Source organism: Rhamphochromis sp. 'chilingali' (assembly GCF_963969265.1).
Source record: "Rhamphochromis sp. 'chilingali' genome assembly, chromosome: 15".
Taxonomy (NCBI): Eukaryota; Metazoa; Chordata; class Actinopteri; order Cichliformes; family Cichlidae; genus Rhamphochromis; species Rhamphochromis sp. 'chilingali'.
The window spans coordinates 25992717-26011982 of record NC_137942.1 but is presented as its reverse complement, the minus strand read 5'-3'; the positions used below and the strand labels follow the sequence as shown (position 1 = coordinate 26011982).

Sequence of the window (19266 nt, the reverse complement as noted above, 5' to 3'; positions counted from 1 at the left end):
TCTCCAGACATTTACAGCTTGTACTCACTCCCACATACTAATCAGCCTCACAATGAAATGCAGTTTAGCGTAGTAGCTCAACAGGAATTCCCCAAGTCTAAAAAAGACTGGGGTGGGGGGGTGAGATGGGCCATGGGCATTAAAGTTCATGTCCCAAACTCTTATCCTCTGGTCTTCTTTTTCAGACCAAGCTACACCACCTGCCTCCCTGCTCTTCATGATGGAAATCACAGCTCAAAGATGTCGCTGTGCTGCGTGTCAAAAAAAGTGACACAGATTTGGGGGGTGGGGTACACCTTGAGTTCCAGTATGAAGATGATTGGTCAGTGAAGTCACACAGCTTCCTTTTTTTGCTCTCTTTCTTTGTAACTAAGAACTTGCTATTAAACCTACTTCTTCTATGTACAACTTGTATACAATCACATTATAAGTTTGAATGCAATTCATTTCTCATGTAAATGCACCAGCGTGCTTGTGTGTGTGTGTATTTAGGCATTTTCAAACTTGTAGCCCCATTGCTGCCTCCCTCTGTCATTTAAATGTTCCCCTGTTCTCTGCTTCATGTGTGACGGGGTGGAGCATGCCTGCAGCAGCAAACCAAACCCTGAAGTGTTGTTTCTGCTGCATCCTGCTGTTCAAGGAAAGCAGATCAGCTGTGTGTTACTGGAATGATGCTGCACTGGACTGAAGCACAAATCACTTCTAATGGTCACAGAATTCTGTTTTTTTTGCTCCACAGTACAATGCTGGCACTGTACAGTTGTGAGGTAGATAAGGAGAGACACTACTCAGCACTGTACGGTTTAAAGCAAGCAAGGCTATCCTAAAAGCACAGCCGTGCTCAGACCTCAGCTGTCTACTCTTAAATTCTGTGAAGCCCTTAAATGAAGCTTGCAAATGAAACGACACATTACTCTTACTGCAGCACTCACATTGCTGGGTGCCAGTAATGATTGTACGGTGTGGTGTCCTAGAGCAAATCAATGCACTGCTGCATTCATTCATTTAAATAGCTATTAGATAATGGTCCCTTTTCCCTCTAGGGCCTTTTAGACCTGATTTTCTTTTGTTTGAAAAGAGGCAGCCAGCCAGCGTAGTACCAGTAATGACCAGAAGGTGGGGCGACTGTGCTGCAATTAAACTTAAGCACCAAAGGCGCAAACGTTTCAGCCAGGCGTGTGGATACAGTGCTGATGGATACAGCCCTGTATCCATCAGCACTGTATCCATCAGCGCTGTATCCATCAGCAAAAAAACAAAAACAGCTGTGTGTGTTACGGTGTCCACGTGGCAGAAAGTCTATATTTCTGAATAGCTGACAATTATAAAATTACATGTTGGCGGAGGAGAAGCCTGGTTAATGTCCCTGTGTGTGTGTGTGTGTGTGTGTGTGTGTGTGTGTGTGTGTGTGTGTGTGTGTGTGAGAGACAGCAGAACCACAGAGAAGCCTTGTTTGTTGTGTGTGTTCAAGAAGCGGCGATGGTGGTACCCCCGCTGAGGCGCAGCAGAATCTGCTGACAGTCCTGCAGCGACCGGCGGTCTCCCACCCGCTCCAGGGTTCGCTTGGCCTCAGCCAGTAGACGAGCTCTGTGCCCGGGCGGGGTTAGCAGGGGCATGGGGAGGTGGCGGCAGGCCAGCAGAATGGCGTGAGCTCTCTCCCTCTCGCCTAAAACACACTCGCCATCTGAAAGCAGGCAGGGAGGAGGAGGGGAAAAGAAGAAGAAACTGGATAAATGTCTTTTCTCTTGGTGTGTCTCGTGTCGTACACTAGGACGGTGTTGCCTACCAGCTGTGTAGGAGCTGTGCGTCCTGCGTCGGAGGTTGTGCTCCAGCAGCTGGTGTGTCCTTGTGGGACTGGCTCCAGCCATCAGCCTCACTGTGGTCTCATGAAGGAACACCTAAATAACACAAACAGCTGTCATTATCAGGTATTTATTATCATTTCAACTTGGCTGAACACACATCTGAGCAGCCCTCAAATTCTCTCAGCAGGCACCAATGTCCGTGCACGTGTTACCAACCAGTTCCTCTGCTTTACTACAACTATTCCCCAACACTCTGTATTCATGTTTGTTTTTGGCCATGAACTCTTTGAAACAGCTCTGTATGCATAACATTTACAATTCAACTAAATTAAATATTAATTAACCTAAAAAGTGGAGGTTTAGATTTTCAAGATTGACAGCAGGCCTTTAAAAACTTCACGATTTGTCTTTCTTCAGCCTCTTCAGTACCACACCAACGCAAACTCATTTTACATCAAACACACTTTAATCTGAACGCCAATTTCTGTCATTGTAAGAAATTTAACTGCACATTAAATCAATGAGACATCTTAATAAAAGACAAAGTATTGCAATTTCAAAAGTGTGTCTCAGTTTTTCTACATGATAAAGAAATAAAGAGTCAGCATGACTTTTGGACCTAAATTGTAATAACTGAAAGTGTAAAATTACAGAACTCTATAATTGATTGTCTGTGTTGTATAATGAATGGGGGAGATTGTTATCAGCAGGGAAAGCTTGTAAAACCTGTGAAAAAGACTGTCCAAAATTGATGACCTCCTTCACATTTTCCAAAGCCAAAACGGGCCGGATTGGAGTCCTTGAAGGTTTTATTCTGGCCCTCGGGCCTTATGTTTGACACCCTTCTAACTCTTTGTCTACCTTCTTTCCTCAGATTTCCTCCACTGTGCTATCTAAGAGGCCAAATGTGAAAAACTTAACAGTCTCAAAAAACAACAAATACATTTACTAGAGGAGCCGTTAAGGCTCCTCTAGTAAATCTCAGAAGTGTGACTGATGATATGGTGAACTGAAATGAAAGTTCTGGAAATGGTAAAAGTGATGGAGATTCATAATAAAAAATTAAAATATATATATTATGTTCATAATGAACAAGATGAGTATCAGAAATGTACCGAGGTGATTTCTCACTTGAAGGATGGAGCCATTTACAGTTTCACTACTGCGAATACTTGGAAGCTGATCGCTGTTGCAAATTCTATTATATATTTTTGAAATTTAATAAGCTACATTTAAAAAAAACAAACCCCCCCCAATAAAATATGCCAAAAACCATTTCCTGCGGTGCCAAACTGCCAGCCTAAGAAATTCAGAATGACGAATCTCTTTCACTTCTTCCTCTCATTGAGGCCTGAACATAGAGAGTTCTGTCTTTATGATCCTTCGCATATTTCAGCTATCAGCACTATTATTAACATATCTGAATTAATCTCCCCAAAGCCCGACCTTGTGTTGTCCCTGTCTGTAGCACTGTGTGAGTTTTCTGAGTGCACTGAGGTCTCTCTGGAAACCAGCCAACTGAGATCCAGGAGCCGGGCCAGGTTCTCCATTACTGCTGCTTCCCCGCTGCCATAAACTGGTCCTCAAAGTCAACAGGAGGTCACAAACCAGTAGCTCAACCCCCTTGGAGAAGAAAAAAAAAAAAAAAATGAAAACACAGCTGGGTTGGGTATAGATGCACATAAAAAACCAAACCCCACAATTACCGGTAAATCTTAGCCGACGTGTATGCCAGAGAGATCAAATCTGAAAAGATATTCATTGTTGCTCAGTGTTAAGTGGTGGGGTGTAGTGGATGCGTGCAGATCAGGGAGGCCTCTGTACTGCACTGCAGACACATTGCACTCGGCTTCAGGATCATGCAATGCAACTACAATGCACCACAGCCACCTCCTGCCACCCACACTGCGCGCACACACAGCCCCACAACAGCCTGACCTGACCCTAACTCTGTGTGTGTGTGTGTGTGTGTGTGTGTGTGTGTGTGTGTGTGTGTGTGTGTGTGTGTGTGTGAGTGTTTATGCATGATTAAGCTTTAACTACAGTTAGTGCTGCACTGTGAGACAGTAACTTGTAATATATGGAAGACTCTTTGATGTCTGCATGCACTGCATGTATGAATGTAGGGGCCATGTTTGGTACATCTTTCAGGAACTGTTGATACCCTACCTTGTTCAGCCAGTTCCCAGACTGGGCGAGCGCCACTGAGATGCTGGAGCACAGGTAGCTGCTGCCTCTGTCACAGTAAGAAAGGCAGGCTATTGCCCCTTCTCCCTTCAGAGGGGACAGGCTCATCTGTACAGCCTTGCAGAGAAGCAGCACAGCCTTGGGCAGAGGATGGCTGGAATAGAGAGGGACATTTATCAGGTTATTGTGCTTTGTTTTTTCCCCCCCTCCCACTTTGGATACAATTATTTTAGAAAAATCGGCACCTATAAGCAGTTTGTAGAACCACCAACTGTGAATCAGATTTTTAATCATCAAATCTGCACAAGATTAAAGCGGATGGGGCCGATCCAGGGCTTAAAATGCAATAACAGGAGAAGAAATTAACTCGAACATGTTTACTGGAGGTGCGAAGGTGCACAAAGAATAAATAGCAAAGTGCAAAAAACTGATTTCTCTGTTGGCTTATGACTGTTCAGTCATAACATCTTAATTGAGTCAGCTTTATTGCCATTTTTGAAGACTGCAAACACAGTGCTGAATATAGAATATACACCTGTATGTGCTGCATGTTTCTGATTTAATTAAAACACAGCCAAGCAGATAAACAGATACCGCCAAATGTCTGCAGGACAGTTTTAATTTGCCTTGATATTGGCTAAATGCTGTGTAACATGTCAGTCGGTCAATTTTCATACTCTGACCATTCCGTGACCTCTGTTGCTGGACATCCTGGAATAGACCACTCCCATTAAGGTACAATATATTTCAGTGCACTTACTCAAGAATGTGCAGAGCTCTCGGCATTCGCTCAGCTTCTGCCAAAAGTGACTTCACTGCGACATCATCGCCCTGCAGCCAGTACACTGCAGCCTTCAGGACCACAGCCCACCAGCGACTCACTGGGTCCCCCACTGGAAGAGGGGAAAAAAAAAAAAAAAAAGTACATAAAAGAAGAAAAATTATGCATAAAGAAAATGTAGCTCAAACAGGTTGGTCAACCTTTTGGCGTTGTAGCTTTCCTGCTGTTATCAAAAGCTGCATGCATGACTGTAAAACACTTTTTTTTTGTAGGGCAGCAACCAGATTGTCACTGTGTTCTTATCCACTGCATTCATTTGTAGATGACTGTAAGCTGTGATAATACCACAAAACATTCATGTGGAAAGCGACTAGTGACTGACTATCAGTGTGCTGCTAGAGGAAAGTAAATCCATTCAGGCTGACAGTAATAATTCAGATTGCTATCTGCTTAGTTATCACAGAAGAAAACGTTCCCCCCACGCAAAGATCTGTTCACGATTCTTATTAAACTGTCACGGTTCTTCTTCATATCAATCATACCTGGAATAGTGCTGTGACTGGGAGGAGTCGAGAAAGGGGGAGGTGGGGAAGGAGAGTCCTCTGTGCAGCTGTTCAACAGCTGCAGGAACTCCAGGGCGCTGGAAAACTCTCTGAAAGGGTAGAAGAAAAGATAAGCTAAAAGCAAATCTAAATTAAAATTTACACCAAGCTGTGGAAAAAAACAAAACAAAACATAATCTATAAACATTAAAGTGTCTGAGTTTCTCGGTAGTGCGTTGCTGCTGCTATTCAGGCCTTACCCAGACTCGTTCTTGCGTTTTTCTGCTTCAGAGTCGCTCTGCGGCTGGATGAGGGTGTGAACGGCTCTCTCCAAAAGCTTCCTGCAGAAAGAGCGGTGCAGCTGGGCAATGGGGTCAGCTGGGAGGAAAGATCAACAGGAAAGCAGAGAGAACAGGAATATCACTCACGATTAACTTTTGAAAGAAGTTAACTGGATTATTTTATTTTGAATTCGAAGAAGTAAATTAGAGGAAACTTAAGGAGCAGCCCCAACATTTACAACATACCTGGGTCTCTCTGAGAAGTGTACACCCCATCGCCGTTTTCTGACTTCACTGACCAATCACAGCTCAGGAAGAACTGCCTCCCAAGTGGAGTGAAGAGCCAGCGCAGGCAGTCGGGGATCGTCTTGGTTTCTGATTGGTTGGCCACACTCTCAGCACAGCCCAGCAGGTAACCCTGAGAGACAGACGAGGTTCAAAACATGATAAAGTGCGAGCGAAGCCAAACATCAACAGTGATGATTTCAAAGGTGACACACTTACAGGGAGACAGGAGAGATGGTGGCCCAGCGCAGTGCGCAAGGCTATTGCGGCAGTGACATAAATCTGGGCGAGCTGTGTGGGGGCCATCTTGCCTTGGGCGCTCACGCTGAGGTTCACAGCGCTTAGAGAGAGCGACAGAGCCCACAGGCTGCTACGCTGAGGCAGCTTTCCTGTAGAGACAAAGAGGAAGCAGATAATGTATCTTCTCATCATGTCAACACGTGTGAAAAGTACAAAACCATCTGCTGGATTCCTGTCTGTGCATCCTAAACGCTTACCCGTGAGTTGCAACTGGCTGAGCTGGTGGTACACAAGTGCCGCGTCCCTCGCGCTGGTCCTCGCCTCCTCCCCTTCGTGCTTCCCTCCGACCTGGTGGACAAGCCAGCCCAGAGGAGTTGGGCGATGCAAGCAGTAGCGAATCACGTTCCAGGAGAGTGAGCAGACGAGGTCCAGCTTGGTTGAGGGAAGAGCTCTCGTCAAAACAGAGAGGCAAGTCTCTAAACTGGCCACTGCTGCTGTGTAATCTCCCTGTAGGAGAGAGAATCACATGAGAAATGGTAAAGTAGTCAGCGTAGACTGACGGAAGAGAAAAACCGAGAAGGTTGTGGCTTAGCTCTGAAAGATGCTAAAAGTAAAACCATGTGCAGAGGAACCTGGCTCAACTGAGACATCAAAAACAGTGAGAATTAAAGCACAAATCTGCAAAGTGCTCTGTAATAGAAAGAAAAACAAATCTTAGGGTACATCCAACTCTAAGAAGTTCTATTAATCCAACAGCATCAGAATAATGGTTTGTTTAAAACATCTCAAGTCCATCTGATCTGATCTGCACTCACTCTGTTGAGATGCAGGTCTGCTTGTTTGCGGTGCCTCCAGAAGGACACAGATTTTGGTGAGTGAAGCGGTGTGACTGGCTCCCACAGGTACAGCACCCTGACACAGCCCCACACTGCTCCCACTCCACTCAGCACCCACACCATCACCCATGGCAACAGGCAACGGAGCCAAGATGCTGGAGGACGTGAAGAAATGAAACATGTCAAAAACAATGTCAAATCTACGAGAGGATGGACAAACCTGTATTTTTAAGATTCTAACAAAGGATTTTCTAGGTGGTATGAACAGGAATCAGCAATTCATCAACTTCTGGGATAAATTAAGTTAAAGATCATCAATTCTCACCAAATTCCTGCGTGTGACTTGGAAACCAGACAAGCGTTCTAGATGGGCCGTGGCCTCCGGAAAGGGCGGGGCTGCTCGATGTCTCCGATCCCAGTAAAGATGGGAGAGGGTTCAGGGAAAGGCAGAAGAAAGTCAAGGCGCAGAGGAGCAGCCGAGAGCGATCCATCACACCAACCGAGGGAGAGTCCGGCTCGCTTTTTATCTAAGACACAGTAAGAGAGACGAAGAACAGGTTCACAGGGACGATAAATAATACTTTAAAGTCGATTTATAATCACAAACCCTTGCTTTGCCCAAAAAACATCTAGTGAAGCAAGCGGAAAAAGAAACCTTTTAAAACATCAACGTAAATCAAATTTTATCAAACAAGAAATCAGCTGTCTCGGAAAAATTAGCTTATGGGCGTTCACCGGCTAAAAGCTTTTACTGTGAAGCAAAGCGAGTGGGAGTAATGTGCAATAAAACTTTTGTCGACAGAAAGAACTACAACCGCCTCAGGTATGAAGAACCAAAAAAAAATAAAAATAATCTCATTCTAATCTTCAAAGAGGCACTTTGAAGCTAAGAATAGGAAGTCTTTTAAAACTGCCACTGTCCTTCCTTTGACCTACATAAACACACTGAGCTAATCAGTTTGCTGACACTAAAACACTGCAGTCTGCTAAGCCACTGAGCCACAACCATACTGTGTGTGTGTGTGTGTGTGTCCTGTCCTCACCTGTTCATGATCCAATAAAGGGCTCCCTGGTTCTGAATCAACACAGTAAGGAGAGAACTGGTGAGGGGAACCAGAACCAGAATCTGAGGCCGGTGGTGACATCAGCACTACTTCCTCTTTGAGCTCCACATCTTCAGACAGCGTCACGGGCTCTGGGATTGAGAGAAAGTGTCAATGCATTGGACCTGCTGTGACTTCTGATCCGCTCGCAGCTTTAAGTAAAGTGAAGACTTACTGTTCTTCTGGTTGCCCATCTTAAGGGCCAGGTTCTCCTGGCGTAGTTTGTGATTAACCTGTTGCAAGTGCTTTATGTAGTCAATGGCCTTCCTAAGCACTCCTGACTTATGCATCTAGGAAGAAATACATGGAATTTAAAATGCTGAAAGCATATGATATTACCCAGACTTAGTAATTTATCTATTTATTTTAAAGGAGACAATAAAAATATTAACCTTCGCATCACTGCCCATGACCAGATCTCTGAGCTCGATGATCTTGTCGTTGATCGAGGATCTATACCTCTTCTCAATGATGTTGTGAGTTGTCCTCCTCTCGCCCTCCTTCACTACCCCTCCTGGCCCGACTCCTCCCGCTGTCACCTGGCACTGATCCATGCTTGGCCTAGCTGTGCTTTGACAAGAGCCTGGTTGTATCTGTTTGATTGGCAGCTTATCTCCTCCTCCCATCATAACAGGGACAGTGGTCAGGATGTTGCTGCTCATAAGTGTCTGGCGAACGAAAACATACACAAAAACAGTTTTTAGTCTTAATCATAACCTTTGTTTGCATGTAAATAGCAGTGTTGAATCATGCACAGTGCATACCGGGACTTGCAGAGCTGTGTTTTGGATGGGTGTGGTCAGGGTGGTGATGCCTGCAGGACTCTGCATGGTAGACAGCACCTGTGTCCCATCTGGTTTGAGAGTTGTGAGAACCAGTGAGTCCGTCTTAAGAATCTGAGGCTGCTGGACCAAAACCTGAGTGAAGACAACCATAAATTGAACGTTTTCATGTTTGCTTGATTATCACTGTGAAACTAAATATTATGTTAGGGGTTATGTTTGCAGTAACTTGGGGTAAAATTATTTAGGTAAGCTTTGGTGAAATATTCTGATAGCAGAAACTTTGTTTACTCATCCAATCCTGCTAACAACTGAGGATTACTTACAGGTACTTGTTGCACCTGCTGTTGCACAGTGTGGACTGCAGTGGGCGCTGTGGAGATGGTCTGGATGGTTTGACCTGTTGGGGTCAGAACACGCTGGTGCTGAATGGCCACTGGCTGAAGCTGAGGTGACGTCATGATGCTTTGCATTTGTGGCTGGAGGACTGGAGTGACGAGAGAGAAAACAAAAAAGATATTTAGGAAAAATGAAAAGCCAAATTAAATTGCATTCCCTGCTCTGTACTCACCTTGGAAGCCAGGAGCAGGGCTCTGCTGGCAAATGACAGGGTTCTGAATGAAGCGGGACTGTCCGCCATTGGAGGCAATCATCACCGTCTGGGCTGCTTGTGTCTGTATGGGCATGGGTGTTTGGCTGTGGGTCTGAACCAGGGTGTGAACTGGAAAGCTTTGAGTCTGCATGGGGATGCCCTGGGTGTGCATCTACATTCAAAAACAGAAAAACAGATTTTTGTTGTCTTTGTTTATCTGTTACAGTTTTTAAGCAGTCTGAAAATGTTTTACGTCAGCAGAAGCACCACTACAGCACTAGCCCATCACTGTAACAGTCAGACTACAGCTTTCTCCACTCCTAATAGGACTGTATGAGTAGCGTGTGAGAAAGCGTCAGGTAAATCTGTACCTGGATGGTTGTCTGGGCTGCCTGTTGGGGTTGAGGCTGGATGGGTTGGACCATCTGAGGCCTTGGCTGAAGGAGTGGAGGGCTGCGGGTCACCTGTTGCTGCACTGAAGCGTTGGTTGGGGGGGAGGGGGTTTGTGCGGGAGTGAGGGGAGGGGTGAGGAGTACTGAATGTGGGGACAGTGTCTGGGAGGAGGTGAAGCAAGCGTTGGAGCTCTGGTAGGCAGCATTGGTTGAGGGCTGCGGTGTCTGGGGAGTCTGAGCAATTTGAGGTTGAGGCCGAGGGGTGGAGGTGACTCCACCACCCTGTAGAGAGCCTGCTGAGTTCATCTGATCCTCGAACAAGTCTGGGAAGTCTCCCACCTGATTGCTGACAAACTGCAGCATCTCTGAAAATAGGGAGAAAGTAAACAGACAAGAAGTCAAAAACATCATCTGAGGTGTATCTGAACATCTCCGCAAGTCTCCTCTGTAAGTGAGGCCTCGTGCAGAATATTGAGGTTGCTCCAGTGTAGATCAGCCAAAGATATGAACACTATTTATTGCAAAGATATGAATAGAATCTTCAAGACCTGACCTTGAATTGACAGATATCCACACAAGCACAGCTACTGTTCTGGTCATAAATCAGTATAAAGAAACCTTCAAACAGAAGGCCTTGAAGAGGTTTGATGTAATCTCAATTGATGCCACAAAAGAGATAGGCATATAGAGTAAAGAACATTTAGATGAAGAATCGAGCAGCTCTGAAAGGTGTGATAGACAGATACATGCCCCCCACTCACTCACTCACCCACCCACCGACATTGTGTATGCTGGTGCTCGTGGTTTGGCAACATGACAATATGCACTCAGTTGCCAGTTCATTAGACCCATCGTACTGAATCTAAAACAAACTGCCTCTTCGTGAGGAGAGGTTTTATTAGGAAACAATGATCAACTTAATGTCTTGATTATTTTTGGGAATTATTTTTGTATATGAGGTTTTAAGTATAGGGTAAAATATTAAGCATTTTTGGAAATTTAGTTTGAAAAACATCTCTGATAGAAATAGTGTTGAGACAAAATATCAATACACTTACATAATCATATCACAGCCTCTTTCAATATGTTCCCAGCACATTCTTGCCAAATGCAGTATTGTGCCAAAGTCTTGAACCACCACTCATTTCTTTATATTTTGCTATAAAAATGGGTAATATGTGCAGCTATTTATCAAAACTAAACAGTATTTAGGGCAAAGTGAGCTTTTGTACACTTGTAACAAGCCTGAGAGTCAAAATTTGGTATGACTGGCAGCCTGATCTCTCTTAGGCACCTATCATGTCATTTCTTTAGGTAGTCTTCAGAAATACTTCTCCAGACTTCTTGAAGGACATTCAAAGCTCTTGTTTGGATGTTGGCTGTCCTCTGTCAGGATGATCCCATGCCGCTTCAATAATGTTGGGTTCTGGGATCTGGGGAAGCCAATCCATCACTGACTGCGCTCCAATGTGTGTTTTTCTATCCAGGCATGCTTTTACTGGGTTGGCAGTGTGTTTGGGACCACTGTCTGGATGCTGGAAAATGAAATAGCTGCCAGTAAGATACTTCCAGATGTTACTGTATGGTGGAACAAATCTGATGGTACTATTGACTCTTTTGGAACAACTGTGTTGGTCCAAATGATTGTTTTGCTAAGTATTATTTACTTTAGTAATTTGAAGGTTAACGTTTCTAAAAGGAATCCCCTTTCAAAAAAGACAACGACAACTGAAAACACTTTTGACATATAGTATCCCATGTGGTTGAAGCTTGTCTGCCTATGTGATTGATTGTGCCTATGCCCTTAGCTCCCAGGGTCAGCGCAGCGTCAATAAGCTGAGCCTGTAACCTTGAACTTTGTCTTAATGTGAGGCGGAGAAATCAGACAATACAAAAGACAAAGAACTTTTTGTCAAGTGTAAGTGTTAAATCACTAAGCGCACAACCCTTAGACACCACATATCAATACACCCGAGAAGCCCTGCAAGCCACATGTTAAATTTAACTACAGTCACTACTTTGCAGCCTCAAAATGAGTGATTGTTTCCTGCATTGAGTGATTTTTTTAGGCATCAGGAAAATACAAGGCCACTGTATAATACAGTACTATAACACCTTTTTAAAGACATACATAGTTATCAATCACGCTGCAGTGAAACATGTTCTGCATCTATTACGCCTGCAATAAAATTAATACTTCCTTTTTTGGTGATTTGATTTCTACATTTTTTTTTTTAGCACAATATCGCTGCAGGACATTTTGTGTTTCTACTTTAATGGTGTAATGTTTGAAACAAACGCAACACAAAAAGCACTGGGGTACAAGAATAGATGCTTGAAGCTGGAAAGCGAAGAAGGAAAACTCACAAACTTTTTAAAACACCAAAAGGTTCTCAGATATGTTTGGAAAAGAAGCCAACATCCTGTCAGCTTTGTCTTTGATCACTCGCTGCATTTTAGCACAGCGTACAAAAACAATAAAAGGTGTTCGTTCCCATCAGTGTGAAGGGTTGCCGACTCCAGACATGAATTGAAATCCAACAAGTCTTTAAAATGAACTCATGTGTGTTTAGATCTCATCTTGGATAATATATCATATCTGCATTTCTACTGCTGCAAAATCTCAAGCTGTAAAAAAAGAGATCAACAGTCCAACACTAGCAGCAGAGAGGTCAAGGCCAGTAATTCATGCACTGATAGCCATGACTGAAGTCTGCATGTGACCTGTGTTGACATGACATTGAGAGGTAAAGAAACAGTAATGACCACTTTCGAAACCAATAAAAGGGAAACACTGTGATGCTTTCTTTGAAAAGTGAGCCCAGAGGAGTGCAGGACGGGATTTCAAATAACATCACAGGAACACTAAATGGGCTTCCTCTCAGAACCGTTTCTACCAACCATCCAGTCGAATTTACACTTACAGTAAGGCACTCGCACACTTCAACACCTCGAGGGGAGGGGGTTACAGTGGCTGACAGAACAAAGCACCTCTGAGCCCATGGAGCTCCAGACCGAGACTCCGACACAAAGGGTAAATCCATTAAATGGGGGTGTAGGGCGAGGGTGCAGTGGGGGACAATTTTGTGGGCTGCTGAGAGCAAAGAAAATAAGTTACATAAGCAGAGCAGCAGTTGTTAAGTGAATAATTGGAAAAGCAAGAATGTTCAACATTAATACAGAGTCAAATGCACAAAAGAAAAGCTTGTGACTAATCTGAATTTGCAGCAGTTAAATGCTTTTCCTCATGGGAAACCTGCATTTTCCCCCCCACACAGCTGCAGGCAAAATGCACTGAGTGAAGCAAAAGTCAAGTTAGGATCAGTCAAACCTCAACAGTCATTTGACTTTCACACAATCTGCACATTCTTCTTTTGACACAGTGATTAAGTGAGATTAAATAGCTGTGACTGGGCTGTTCACGAGAGAGAATTAACACCAGATGCCACAGGCAGGTAGGTTTTCAAACCCATGCATAGTAATCTTTATTAGGCTTTGCATGATCTCAGTTAGAGCACTTTGGTTGTATGCTGATGAGTAATTTAAACTTAACACAACCAATTCATCCCATACTGTGCGTCTCACACACACACACACACACACACACACACACACACACACACACACACACACACACACACACACACACAAATTCACCAGTGTATCAATCCGGTCTGGTGGGTTAGCATTCAGTAAAATTCCACCCTAATAAAAAGCTGGTGACTCTGCGTTGGCCAGCCTCACACCAAAAGCCCCCATCCTTTCACTGTGTGCCAAAGGGTGAAACATGTTTTGATAACAGGGAAGTTGGAACAAGGATGCTGTTTGTTCACAGGGTACAGGCCCACAGAGTGCAAAAGGCTATCTGTTTTATTTATTTATTTATTTACTTATTTTTGACAGAGATGTTGTCCCACAGATGATGCTCAATTAGGTCTGCAGAAGCAAAAAGATGCTCAAGTAGGAGTTAAAGCTTTCTTCAAAAACAAGAAGGTCAGAAAGTAACTGACACTTCTTATGGAGGAGTCAAGACAACACAACAGTATCACTTCTTCATCTTTTAGTTTATGCTCATTGTTTGTTTGGGGTTTTTTGTTTGTTGTTGTTTTTGGGGGTGGGGGGTATTAGAGAAACAAATAAAGAAAATAGACAACGATAATGCCAAAATAACAGAGCATTCGAGGACTACTAAATATAAGTGGTCTCTATTTTCCTGAGTGGTATCTTGAATACTTAAACATTGTCGCAAGAATTAAGAGCCAGAGCTGCTCATCTCCTTCCGCTCGGCAGGAAGAACAGCTGTCGGGCTAAACGGAAACAGGTCAACACTCGTGAAACACAGCTTAACCTTCCTATTTTTTTTAACGGTGACACGGACACTCACCGTCAATGTCTCCCAAGGTGAATTCGTCCCCTAATTCCGCTAAAGTCGGGTCCATGTTCTCCATGGTGGAGATATATTCCCCGCTGTCCATCCTATCTGTCAGCAGCTCTCCTCTCCGGTTGTCAACGGAGGGACAAAACAAACAAGGTCCACGAGCTCCTCCGTGGGCGTTCGGCAACGCCTACCACACAGCTAACTGACCGCGGAATATGTCCTCTCAACCCCAAAACAACAGAAGCCCCAAGAGAGGAGCACTTCTACACCGATAAACTCATTGGCATCAATTTATGTTTGAGGCGACGCCATCTTGTTTCACGCTCATTACGTCATTCACAAACAGACTCCGTGGCCCATAGCGGGATCTGATTGGCTGAGACCAATTCGTTCTTGTCATGAGACCAGTCATCATCGTCCAATGACAGGCCCGTATTCGCCGTGGTCTGATAGTACGTCAACTATCAGAAGCTTGGGTGTCATTTGAATAAACCGCTCCCCCTACCTTCACGAAAAGCACTCGACCTCGGTGGACAAATGCAGCTCCTTGGAAAAGATGACGGCGATAAACCCACACAGTCATTCTGCAGTCATTCGCCAAACACACAGTTTCACTCGTTTCTTCTATTTTGCCACAGCTAACGTGATAAGCATGTTTTCCAGCGTACAGATTAATACTATCGTATTTATTATTTACATTTTAAAGCTTTAAAGATTACAAGTTGTGTTATAGGAAAAAAAGGGTTAATGGCATATACTCCAAATTTTACTTTTTAAGCATAAAAATTGTATGATATTGTGTTAATAAAAATGAAAGAACTACAGTTGAGCTACTCATCGACTCTATTAGGTAGGTAATCAATCACATTTAGGCATGTAGATAAGGTCGAAATGACCTGCCAAAGTTCAAACTGAGCATCAGAAACACGGAGAAATATGGGAGTTTAAGTTGCTTTAAGTTTATTGGCATAGGTGTTGGTGGCAGATGGGCTGCGCTGTGTGTTTTAGCAACTGCTGATCTACAGGGATTCTGTCGCCTTAGTACCAACTTACCATCGCACCACCTGAGTATTGTTGCTGATCATGCCCATCCAGTTATAACTACAGTGTACCTTTCTTCTGATGGTTCACAGGAACCATCAGCAGGATAACACAACCATAAAGCTGACATCATCTCAAACTGGTTTCTTGAACATGAGTTCATTGTACTCAAATGGCCACCACCGTCACAAGACGTCAGTCCAACAGAGCATCTTTGGGACATTGTTGTTGAATCCATGCCAGGAAAAATTAAGTCAGCTCTGAAGGCAAAAGGACGTCCAACCAGGTATTAGTGTACCTAACAAAGTCATCAAATCTACACATTTAAAATGGCACAGATCTTAATTCTAAGCACCATCACATTTTTACCTAATGTGTTTGCAGAATTCTTCAAATGGAGAACCATAGTTGTACTTTTTAACCAATAAATCAACTCCACACATATGGCATTATAAAAAGATAACACAAATATAATACCACAACAAAAGGAAAAAAGAAGGCCAAAAACGTTAGTTCTTGCAACAATATTTGTATTTTTTTTATTTCACAGCAAAAACATGAACACATCAGTGAACTGCTGACTCATTTCCAGCAGATGTGTTGCCTGTATTAACCTGTGTTAATACATAACTGGATAACTCTCCCGGTTTACATATTACGTGACAATAAACCCAGCCAATCGTTGCATATCATTCATTATGGAAACTGATGAGGTGCTTAAGATGACTTTTTTCTGTTTATAATACTCACTGTATTTATTTATTTTTTTAAGTATGATGTGTGCTCAAGGACTAAAGTGTGTTTTAATACCAACCAGCAATGAAATGAACATGTTTAAAAATAAGAAACAACAGAATCAACACCCATCTAATATGTCTTTCAGTCGTCCCACACAAGTGCAAATGTCATGGATTATTCAGCCTCGGCTTGAACCAACATTTAGAATAAGAAATTTCTACCTTTTCTTTCAAAAAGTGGTTTCATATTAATACCGCATACAACTTTATTACACAGATGTTGTTGCTAGCAGTGCATCTTTAATCATTTACATCCATGTAAAAATATCCCTCACTGCAGTAAGCTACTGTGTTGTGTGGTGTTTACTTGTGAAGGTGGAAAAATAAATCTCTTACATCCTGGATTTGGACTCTACGCTCAGCCTGTATTTATTTGTTCCAGTAGAATTCATAAGACTTCTTCTCTGAGTAGGAAGCCTCCGTCGTTCCTGTGCCGCTTCTCACTTTTTCCTTCACCACTTTCACCACCAGACCACCAGCGAGGGCGATGCCGGCTGCAGCTTTGCCGATTTCGGCCACCGCGCTCAGGATGCGCGCTGTCGTCGACATGGTGCCCCACGGGTCTGATGCAACCCTGCTGGCTGCTGTTGCCACACTGGGCCCTGTTACCCCACACACAGCACCAGCGGCCACTTCCTGAGCTAAGGCGGCAGCACACTGAGGAGTCCCAGTGGCTCCTGACACTAAACTACCCTGAGCTACTCCTGCTGCTGCTGCAGTTTTAGCTCCACCGAGGGCAGCTGCTCCCTCCAGAGCTGCTCCTAAAGCAGCCCCACCTGCCATGGTGCATCCCACACCGGCCGCCACCCCGACTGCAGTGGCCCCTATGATACTAACCTGGCTGAGGGTATCTAAAGCACCTTCTGCAGGACTGGAAGCCTCAGCGCTAGCAATGGCTCCAACAGAACTACCCAGAATGCCACCTGTTGCTGCGCCTAGAGCCACTGCAGTTTTCCCCGAGGCTGCTGCCACTATGGCGCCCACGGCGTTCCCCACACCTGAGCCTCCCGCCACAGACATCCCAGCTAACTGAGCTGCAGCAAAACCAACCGAGTTCCCAACAAGAGATGCCCCAGCTGCGGCTGCCAAAGGGGCAGCCGCTCCAAAAACTGCCCCAACTGCCATGCCAGTGGCTCCAGCAGCCACCAGGACCTTAACTCTCTCCAGCACCATGGGAGAGAGCGCGGCTTCCCTCCTGAAACGAATTAGTGACGACCGAACAGATGGCCGCCGGCTGACAGCTCTGCCATGGCCCCAATGTCGGCCTCTGATCTGGTCTCTCAGCAGGCTGAAAGGACTGCTTCTGCTCTCCTTTGCCCATCTCTCCACCCTAAGATCATCTTCACTTCCTCTTTCTACCCCTTTCCTCTGGAGCTCTTGTAATCCTCTCTCGCTGCTTCCTGCTATGTCAGACTCTAAAACACATTTCCTTCTTTTTGCAAGTTTAGCTCCCTCTTCAGTTCTGCAGTTACTTCCTTCTTGGTCTTCACCATCTGCTTGCCCTCGCTCTCGCAAAATCCTATTCTGCTCCTCCCTGATTGCAGCCTCTGCCTCTAAAAACATAATGTTAGTATAAAACCCTCCGTTACTCTGCCTCACCATACTGTCTACCTTCACCAAGAGCTCTTTAACCTGTGCTGTGTTACTGGGGTCTTTGTTGTTGAGCACATGGTACCTACCCCCACACTTGTCTATCAGAGCCCTCAGCCCAGGAGGTGCAGTCATGTTCAGATATTCTTCTATCCCCATTCCCTCTAGGTCATCCCCCCTTGTAAAAAGAACCACTGTATGGTGAAATACAGCATCCTCCCCAAATATCTTGGCCAGCTCACAAACAGCCTGGTTCTCGTTGTCTGTGTATCGTCCTATTGGCACTACAAGGAGGAAAGCGTGGGGGCCAGGGGCAGAGAGAGACACGCATTTGGCAATCTCTGCGTGAATCTGCTCCACACTGAGGTGAGTGTCTCCAAAGCCTGGCATGTCAACAACCATGATTCGCCTCACTCTCCTCTGTGGGACGGCCCGGCCATCTTCTTCAGCGAGCTCAGTGTTTCCCATCTCGCAAATCTGAGTGACAGAGCTGGCGCTGACCTGTGACAGGAACTGCCTGCGGCCCAGGATGGTGTTCCCAGATGCACTCTTGCCAGATCCGGTCTTTCCAACAAGGACCAGTCTGAGGTCTTCGCTACACATGGTCTCAGAGTCGACTCCTTCCTTCTCACCCTCCATGTGTACTGGTTCCTTGTTCCCCTCCTCGTCTTCTAACAGAACATTAGGAGCAGAAAACGTTTGGCGTTAACGCTCAGACTACTGTAAATGTTTTTTTGAAATGTTCACTGCAAATGTAATGACCAATGGAAAAGCAGACAGCAACCAAGGCTTGTATTATCTCCACTTTGTGTCGTTGGGAAAGATAACAGCAATGTAATGAGCTTTGTCAAGTGAGAGCATCAGGAAGCTTCTTGCACATAAACAAAACAGCAATAGGCTAGCTACAGGCAAGAGGGACGCGAAGCTAGCAACATCCACTAGGTGGTTAAATTAAATGTCTAACTTTAACACCACCCAGTGACAACATACCCTGAAACTAAAAATCAAATGTCGAATGAAGAGCTCACGCTTTAATCTCGTTAATTAGACTGCCTGCTAATAATTCAGCCTTAGCACGTTAACAGCTTTAGCTTAGCTTTCGTTAGCAAGTCGCTAACTTTGACAGAAACATCAAAGAGTGATCTTACCACAGTACAAATGATGAAACATTTCGCAGAGAGACTAAAAGGCCGTTTCTTCTCTGCATGCCAGCTTCCCCTTCATCCTCTACATGCGGCCACAGACGGGCTGACGTCAAACTGTTCTGCCCGCATATGAAATGCAAACACTGGACTTTGTGTCTTTGATGGTTTCCTGCCCTCTGTCGGTTCATCTGCTCGACAAAAACAAATGTAGCAGGTCTGTGGAGCACAGAGGGGGTTGCTTTCAGCCGCTCTCATGTTCACGCTTGATTTGGAAGATTACTTTCTTCTTCTTTTTTTTTTTTTTTTACCTCCATCCTGACACAATAGCAAGAGATTTGTGTGTCTTCCCGGGCTCGAACCGGTAACCTTTTGTTTGCTATTATACAAATTGAGTAAACGCCAAAGTGTAGAGTTGTCACATATAAAGCCCTGAATCTTTGTATAGAGTTTGTGTTACAGTTTTTCCTATTGATAAAGCCCAGCCCCGTT

The 19266-nt window shown here is 44.5% G+C and overlaps 2 protein-coding genes across 3 annotated transcripts; both read right to left on the bottom strand.

Annotated features, from left to right (window-relative positions):
* Positions 1 to 1367: 1367 nt before the first annotated feature.
* srebf2 (sterol regulatory element binding transcription factor 2) lies at positions 1368 to 14551 on the bottom strand. The gene is made up of 20 exons (XM_080904317.1): positions 14211 to 14551; positions 9806 to 10191; positions 9414 to 9606; positions 9169 to 9329; positions 8825 to 8977; positions 8453 to 8728; positions 8236 to 8350; positions 8001 to 8152; positions 7283 to 7484; positions 6937 to 7112; positions 6379 to 6628; positions 6101 to 6270; positions 5843 to 6014; positions 5576 to 5693; positions 5316 to 5425; positions 4753 to 4885; positions 3975 to 4146; positions 3252 to 3428; positions 1787 to 1898; positions 1368 to 1684 (listed from the first exon to the last, which is right to left on the bottom strand). The coding sequence occupies exons 1-20, from the start codon at positions 14299 to 14301 to the stop codon at positions 1467 to 1469; spliced, it is 3537 nt and encodes a 1178-aa protein (XP_080760443.1). The 5' UTR covers positions 14302 to 14551; the 3' UTR covers positions 1368 to 1466.
* A 1207-nt stretch (positions 14552 to 15758) lies between these two features.
* On the bottom strand, positions 15759 to 18971 carry LOC308411287 (uncharacterized protein). 2 transcript variants are annotated; one of them, XM_080905170.1, is made up of 2 exons: positions 18781 to 18971; positions 15759 to 18303 (listed from the first exon to the last, which is right to left on the bottom strand). In XM_080905170.1, exons 1-2 carry the CDS (start codon positions 18800 to 18802, stop codon positions 16412 to 16414), a joined length of 1914 nt encoding a protein of 637 aa, XP_080761296.1. In that variant the 5' UTR covers positions 18803 to 18971; the 3' UTR covers positions 15759 to 16411. The 2 variants fall into 2 exon arrangements, with proteins under 2 accessions (XP_080761296.1, XP_080761297.1); XM_080905171.1 differs by having other exon boundaries at positions 15759 to 18300.
* Positions 18972 to 19266: the final 295 nt, after the last annotated feature.